Raw genomic sequence first — 8,187 nt, forward strand, 5'->3', positions numbered from 1 at the left:
TCACACCTGATTGGCCTTCCTCTTCCTCCTCAAAACTATATCAAATCAATTCATATTCATTCATTCATTGATATCCATGGCCATAGGTCTAAAATGCTGTAAATGAAAATCCTAATACCACTAATAAAAGAAATTAAAATCCTAAGGATATCAATATGACTAACAATAGGAAATCAACTAAAATAAGGAAACACAATAATATTAGATTAATAGAAAGTATAGTAGTAGGAAATCTTGACAAGAAAAGAGAAATTTCATTTAGGTTTCCAGAGACAACATTGTCGGTGCCATGGCACGAAAGTTCGGTGCTTAAGCGCTTCCTTTAGTAGTTCGAGGCAGCTAAGTCGATACCAAACTGAATATTCGGTGTAACGTCACTAAGCATGCTGGCCATTTTGTTGCTATTGCAAGGTTGTTGGTGCTGCTTGGTTTTTCTTTGCCTTTCAATGATGCCGACGTTCCATAAGCTTATCCGATGCTCTCTCTACATTATTAACATTCCAAAAGACCGGGTCAAGACATCTCATCTTCTCTTTCCAAATAACGAGAATCCTTATTCGATTAACCCAAAATATAGCAACTTGAATTCGAGTTACTTGAATAGTAGATAAGTCATAGACTCCCCGCGTCATAAATGCAAGTAGTATAGATGAGCACCGTCTTTAATACAAATTTAATTTTTTAAATTGAAAATATAATCAACTCTGCACATAGCACGGGTAATCAAGTTTTGCATACTTATAATTTATAATTGATAATTCTACGGATATATATAATTCTAAGCAAAATCAAATGATATTTAATGAAATATAATTATAAAGTTTGGTAATAAATTTAATATGCGCAAATATTTTGCCTGACTTAGTATAATAGCAGAACATAAATATATAAAAGAAAAACCATGAATAATGACGAAGATGGATTTTTTTTAACTTAATACGCATGCCAATGAGAAAGAGTTGCAAATTTGAATGTGCATAGGGAGAATGGAGATGACAGCGACTGAATTTGAGTGAGTAGAAAAAGGTGTTTGAAATAACCTAATTAAATGGATTTTGTTACATGTATCAACAGCTTTCTCTTTTCTCAAGAGAACTCTTGATTTTTTTGATATTATACAAATAATTTTGATAATTGAACAAATATACATGGAATCAAACATAAAGAACTTTCTCGTTTTTCCCCTGCGCCCCCCTAAAAGAAACCCTAAAGAAGCCCCACTTGCTGGCGTGTCCGACGCTAGCCGAGCTCGTTCAGTGCCACGGCCCTCACCATCGGGTTGTCGGACCCCTCCTCTCTCTCCAGATGGGCTTGGTCAACCAGATGGCTCCCTCTCTTCTCCTTCCTCGAAAGGACGGCTCCATCAAGGTAGGAGCGAGACTTCGACTCAGTACACCATGTCTTACATATATTTATATAGCATAGTCCCATTCTTCGTTCTCCTTTCATCTTCTTCATCCAATCTCTCGTTCTATTGCCGACGACTAGAATCATTCAGACATTGCTGTCCTGTGGATCGGATTTACATGTATGCAACATGAAGTTGCATGCTGCTACAGCCTCCCCCACCGAGAGATAAATCTCTTTCTGGCCTAGGCTTTCAATAAACTTTGACTTGTCGAGCTTCTTTATCACCTCGCTTCTTGGGTTCGCCAGCACGAGCTGTAAAGAGATGCAATAACCGCAGCCCACAATGTCAATGAATGAGGGATGTAACAGAGCAGACAGCCAGTTAAATCCTGCTATGCTTATAAAGTTATAGTGATTAGGAGAGAGAGCATTTGTACCTTTAAGCCCATTCGATCGCTGTTCTTCTTGATCTCCTGCAGCATCCTGATCCCGCTTGTATCGATGTTACCTACCGCTGCAAAAAGTGACAAAAACAATATTAGCCATGCCGAGCTTGAATAGAAACATTAACGTAAACTCCTTGTAGAGGAACGCGAACAAATTTTGGACCTACCGCTCATATCAAGTATGACATACTGCAACGTAGCTTTCAGCTTGTCTTCTACTTCTTCGTAGATCCATCTTGTAATCCTGTAAGCAAGATAAGTCGGGTTTAACTTAGCATAATATCTGCCATCTGACGCATCTGGATGTTATTCGGTTTGTCGGGGACAAGTTAATCATACCTCTCTCTTAAGTAGTTTGCGTTGGCAAAGTAGATTGACCCATTGATCTGAAGAATGAGAACTCCTGGGACTTTGGTTGCGTTCGGGTACTCATCGATGCTTCGATAGACCATAGAGTTGGGAATGTTGCCCAATGCAGTTGTTCTTGGCCTTGCTACGGAGATGAGCACTCTTAGCAGGGACATAGTAACCTGCATGAAGGACAAATCTTTCCAATTTATTTACAATATTTTCGAGGATTAACTCGAAGCCGAATTGATGATAATAAGTAGATTCTTGAGCAAATAGCATGAGTTTTAAAATTACTTACTGCTACGACTAAGCCGATCTCGATGCTACCAAACACGACCCCGATGTATGAGCAGATGCACACAACGAAGTCGAACTTGTCAAGCTTCCAGAGGTGGAAGGCTGCCTTGTAATCGATTAGGCCGAGCATGGCTACGATTATGATGGAGGACAGCACCACGAACGGTGTGTAATGGAACAACGGTGTGAGGAACAGCAGTGTTATCATCACCGCCGTGGCCATGATGATGTTGGGCACTGCGCTCTTGCATCCCGCATTGAAGTTTACCGCAGTCCTTGAGAACGGGCCTGCAGTTCAATTGCAATTATGGAATCCGGCTTAGCATCTTTCATGGTAAGGATTTTGAAACAACGATCGAATGTGGAAAGTACCTGAGGTTAAGTAGCAAGAAGTGCAGGAGCCAGCCATGTTCATCATCCCAAAGGCAATCATCTCTTTGTTGCCATCAATGTGATAGTTCTTGAACATCGCAAAACTTCTCCCCACAGCTATTCCTTCCTGCAATTGATTTTTTTTACCTTTTTTATAATGTTTAATAAGAAATACGAATTATTTTTTTTCCCTGGTGAGGCCAGGCATCCAATCAATCTATTATTGGGACTAATTATCTCCGTTCGAGCTTGGATTGCGATGCACCGAAGATTTTTTATGTGAGAATAGGTTGGACAGACTTGGGTTGGACCATATTAGCTAGGAGTAGCATGATAGTATATATGAGGAGGCTGGACTTACAGCAAGAGAAATGACACCGGTGATTATGCCGGTTTTTATGGCGGTGGACAGGTGCGGCGACCCAAATGCCAGCTCCGTCACGGTCAGCGGGTTCAGCCCTTTCTTCAGGTGTCCGATCTGAAAGAATCAAATGTCAAAGAAAGTATTGACATCAGCCTAGATTATCACTGTCCTGCGCATGCCTTTGGGCAGGCGAACTTTAGCACTTGATCGGTCCCATTCGAAATGGATCTACGCAATTCATCACTGATCCGGCTTATGAACTTATCTTCAGGTTTATTGAGATCCATGACTTAATCAAAAGGTGTTGGATTTGAACAACATCTAATTACCACTTGAACGCCATGTTTCTCAGCGTAGATTAGATAGACGAGAACGCTTCCCAAGATAACCGAAGTGAGAGGAGCCATTGCGTTTATCCAGAAGAAGGCTGGCTTTCTCTTGCTCTGCCAATTTGTACAAGTACAAATTAAACCATATTGGCTATCATCTGAGTATGCTTACAATCACTAAGCTGGAACACATAGAAGGAACATATGTACGTATGTAATCTTTTCTTTGTCATGGTGATTTATATGAATCGAGCTCATCCATCTGGTAAATGAATAATCAAATGTGACCGAACGAAGAAACGGAAGTATTCTTTCGTAGTTTTGTTTGAAAATCAAGAGTTTTGCTGTACAATTTGTTCTAAATACATTTTTTTTGGATAAGTAAAATTACAAATTGAACGCCCGCCCCAAAACACATTGAGTATTAGTGAAGGTAACTTTGCCCTAAACTCTTGAGTTTCATGAGTTTTTTTACCTCCTAAATGGGTCCAATTTTTCCCAATTAATTTAATTATAAGCAGATAAAGCCTGCATCAGTTTGATACTTATCGTACTCGGTGGTTTCTTTTCTCGTGAACACTGTAATCTTGGCTTATTCGTCTCCATTCCAATTTCTACATTTTATTTTCTTTTAATCTTTAGTTGCATAATCAAAGGGGTAATAATCCAAACAAGAGCATAGTGTCGTGGTATGAGCTCTCACTAAATAATCTGGAAATTCTAGATTCGATTCTCGTGGTAGGACTATCGGTACTCTTTTATTTAGTTTTCTATTTTTTGTAGGAGATTCATATGTCTCTCTTTAAAATTTCAGGTCAACGATGTCAAAACTCAATTTCCTTTTAAATTATCTTCTACAATTAACTAACATAGTGAGAAGCCCTTAGTTATTGAGAAATCTTCCCTTGCATAGATGAATATTTTATGGTGATGATGTAGTTGTTCACCCATATTTTATATTTCAATATGTAAAATGCAAAACGAACTATATAGTATTTTTCATTCATAATACTTACAGTAGTTATTAAAAATCTTCTTCATCAATGAGCCATTTAATGTTTCAATATATACTCTGATCAGTCTTCGGTAATAGACTGGGAACACCCGGTGTCTCAATGCAGAGGTAATTTAAATTCAATACTGGAAAGTCGAGACACTTAATAGTTTAATTGTGTTCAAAAATTGGTGTGCCAACCTATCTGAAAATTGTCGAAAAATATCATGATGATCTTGTGTGGATTTGAATTAACAGAAGGCGAACGATATGATATAATGCGACAAAAGAAACATTCGGATGGGGGGGGACTTGGTAATTGAATACCAAATGATGAGTCCACTTACAAAGTATCTAGTGAGCAAGAGGAAGAAGAGGCAGCAGCAACCCAGAAGGCCACTCTCCCATCTCCACTGCAAAACCAACACACCTGATTTAATACATATAATTAAATCATATTAGCATGGAAGATAATATAATCTTAATTAATTAATTATAGTTAATTAATATGGAAAATTTATTAAAATTACCTGGTTGACTTGAGTAAAGATAGAGTGAAGGACAGAAATAAGATCGGTCTCGTGAGTGAAGTGAACTAATCCTAGGATGCCTTTGAGCTGTTGAAGACACACAACCGTGGCTGCACCCGCCTTGAACCCCACTATCGTTGCATGCGACAGGAAATCCACTATGAACCCCAGCCTGCATCGATTTCATTATGTTATATTTTCTTTGTTCTCTCTTTTTTCTTTTTTCATTTAATTTTAGCTACGGAACGAGGAAAGAGAAAATCGACTTCATCGCTAAAAGAAGACGTGAAAATATTACCTTCTATGAGGCTATATAATTTTTCTTTCCTTGATGATTAAAAAGTATATGTATACGTAGAGCGTTGCACGATGCAATATATTGCATAAATATGGTCCTTTCTTTTTCTTTATAGTGTACTTCAAGCCGAAGCCGGTCTTTGCTTTGGAGTTTGGTGGGCAGTGAAATTAAGAGAGCATTCAATGGCCAGGACGAGGAAAAAAAATGTAACCCAATAAAGCATATCATTATTCAAAAATAAAAAAGTTTTAAGTTTGATTTCGTCAGTGGAAATGGCTTATATCCTTTTATTTAAATTTTTATTTTGTTGTATTAGATCATATATCTCCTTATAAAAAAGAAGAAAGAAAAAAAGAGAAAGAGACCTGAATGAAATCTCGGGTATGGACAAACCGTTGTAATATTTTTGTCTAATATTATTACCGTCTTCAGTTAACTTGATCTTTGAAGCATCGACCATCCTCGTCAAAATCCACATATTGACACAAATCTCATTTTATGTTTTCCTCAAAATCATCGGATAACAAGCTTCTTGCAGTTAATGTGGTGTGACACATTTTATCTATCAAAAAAAAATAATAATAACTTGCAGTGACACTTTGTTCAATTAATCTTTACATCTGGTATCATTTTTTACTCGTATATTTCTGGCTTCTGTTTCTTCCTTATTCGTAACCGGGGAATTATCCACACCAGATATTTTATACGGTCCGTCTGTATTTTATTGCAATAATAATAATAATGTTGAAGAGTAAAAATGGGATAAATCCCACATCGGAAAATAAAATGAAAATTCATGGGTTAATATATGACTTGGCTACCACAATTTATAAGCTTGAGCTTTTAAGTGGATTTGGACTCGAGCCCGTATAAGTCCAATGGAAATTTAATATGGTATCAAAACAGGTTACGCTTCCACGTGCCCACGTGGACTCACACTACGCCGATCCAATATCGAGAGTAGACAAAGTGCGCCACATGTTAGTCCCCTCTCGCCCAAGCACGGAAGATGAGCCCGGCTTGAGGTCAGTTATTGAGAGTGGGCGTCTAAGGGTATGTGACAACGTGTCGGTAGAAATAGACCACACGTTCCACGTGAGGGCTGGTGTTGAAGAGTAAAAATGGGATAAATCTCATATCGGAAAATAAAATGAAAATCCATGGGTTAATATATGACTTGGGTACCAGTTCCCTCTCACCCGAGCATGGAAGATGAACCCGGCTTGAGGTCAGTTATTGAGAGTGGGCGTCTAAGGGTATGTGACAACGTGTCAGTAGAAATAGACCACACGTTGCACGTGAGGGCTGGTGTTGAAGAGTAAAAATGGGATAAATCCCACATCGGAAAATAAAATGAAAATCCATGGGTTAATATATGACTTGAGTACCACCACTTATCAGCTTGAGCTTTTAAATGGATATGGACTCGAGTCCGTATAAGTCCAATGGAAATTTAATAAATAATAATAATAAATAATAATAAATAATAATAATAATAATAATAATAATAATAATACAACGACGATGACAATAATAATAACAATGATAATAATAATTTATTATGCATGATTTTGGAGAAACATAAATTGAGCAAAGGGGGGGGAGGAGGACCAACTGACCTTAAGACGCCAAGAGAAGCTTGGAAGATACCGGCGAAGAAGGTGGCGGTGAGGGCCAGCTGAACGTACTGTCTTTGGTGTTCAACCGGGCTGACCTCCTTCCTCAGCATCGACGATATCAGCAGCGATGTCACCGCCACTGTCCCCACTGCCAGGTCCTTCGAGCTCCCCAGCATTGCATATATCAATGGAGGAACGAAGCTTGAATCTGCAAAAAATCTATTGTTGTCGGTTGGTTGCTCTTGCAACGCCACATTATGAATCCATGTGGACCTATAGAGCATATAATATGCTAGTGTAGGAACTTTCTTAACCACAATGGCATCGTAAAATTTAATTACCGATGTTAACGGATCTTATGTCAATTTGATTTTAATGAAACTTACATAGTCCTATGATAGGCGGCAAGCTGGCGAGGTTGGCATAACTAATGCCCTGAGGCACCGCAAGGCTGGCGATGGTGATGCCGGCCACAAGATCGGCCTTTAAGGAGTTGAAGGTGTAGCGAGGGGCCCACTCGAGTATCGGGATGAAGTATTGGAGGCCAAGCACAAGCTTCCGGGACGTGGGCTGGCCATGGAACTGCCTGAACGGGTCGTCAGGGAAGAAGGTCTCCTTCACAGCGGACCTGAGCGACTGGAGGAAGGGCTTCGATGGTGGGATGGAAATTCTATGAGGGCACTCATAGTCCATGTTACCCATAATTCGCTAGGATTCCGATGTTAAGTCGACTCGTATTTGGTTTTATGATTGAGTATTGTTGGGTATCCCTTCAATTTGGAGGAAGTTGGGCTCAAATTGTATTGGGCTTTTATCGGGCCTTAATAAGCCCAAGAATCCATTTTATTAGGGTTTTTTGTTTCAGCAAATCAGCTGAGGTATAAATAGCAGCAGAACAGCTGCAGATTAGAGTAGAGCGGCAGAAGTGCAGCAGCATAGCAGCACAAAACCAGGGAAGAGCAGACAGCAGAATTCGAAGAGCAGGGGCAGCGCGCAGCTGGAGATCAAACCTCGATCGGGACATCAAACGAACTCCGATTGGGACGAAATTTTGACAGCAGCTTCACAACACGTGGGGCTAACTTCTGAACGGTCAGAATTTCTATTCGAGCTCTGTAGGTGCTGTTTTAGCTGATTTTGTGAACCACCCGGTGTGGGTGACGAATTTAGTATTTGGGTGATCCAAGAGAGTGTTTCTCTTGAGTTTGGTGATCCAAGGGTTTACCCTTGATGAAAG

At 39.4% G+C, this 8,187-nt stretch overlaps 1 protein-coding gene across 1 annotated transcript; it reads right to left on the minus strand.

Moving 5' to 3' along the window:
• Positions 1-1,272: 1,272 nt before the first annotated feature.
• Positions 1,273-7,652, minus strand: LOC116208899 (sulfate transporter 3.1-like). Its single transcript, XM_031542470.1, has 12 exons — positions 7,337-7,652; positions 6,951-7,158; positions 5,034-5,205; positions 4,851-4,916; positions 3,510-3,623; positions 3,178-3,294; positions 2,817-2,943; positions 2,446-2,732; positions 2,136-2,326; positions 1,964-2,040; positions 1,788-1,864; positions 1,273-1,662 (listed from the first exon to the last, which is right to left on the minus strand). Exons 1-12 carry the CDS (start codon positions 7,650-7,652, stop codon positions 1,495-1,497), a joined length of 1,920 nt encoding a protein of 639 aa, XP_031398330.1. The 3' UTR covers positions 1,273-1,494.
• Between the last annotated feature and the right edge of the window lie 535 nt (positions 7,653-8,187).

This window comes from Punica granatum, chromosome 5, assembly GCF_007655135.1.
Source record: "Punica granatum isolate Tunisia-2019 chromosome 5, ASM765513v2, whole genome shotgun sequence".
In the NCBI taxonomy this organism is placed as follows: Eukaryota; Viridiplantae; Streptophyta; class Magnoliopsida; order Myrtales; family Lythraceae; genus Punica; species Punica granatum.

What these genes read in the sequence shown, in the direction of transcription:
- LOC116208899 (XM_031542470.1), bottom strand. Translation starts at nt 7,652, where the DNA reads ATGGGTAACATGGACTATGAGTGCCCTCATAGAATTTCCATCCCACCA. An exon ending in AGAAACATGGCGTTCAAGTG is followed by an intron (nt 3,295 to 3,509) that starts GTAATTAGATGT and finishes TGATTCTTTCAG; the next exon opens with ATCGGACACCTGAAGAAAGG. An exon ending in TTCTTGCTACTTAACCTCAG is followed by an intron (nt 2,733 to 2,816) that starts GTACTTTCCACA and finishes ATTGAACTGCAG; the next exon opens with GCCCGTTCTCAAGGACTGCG.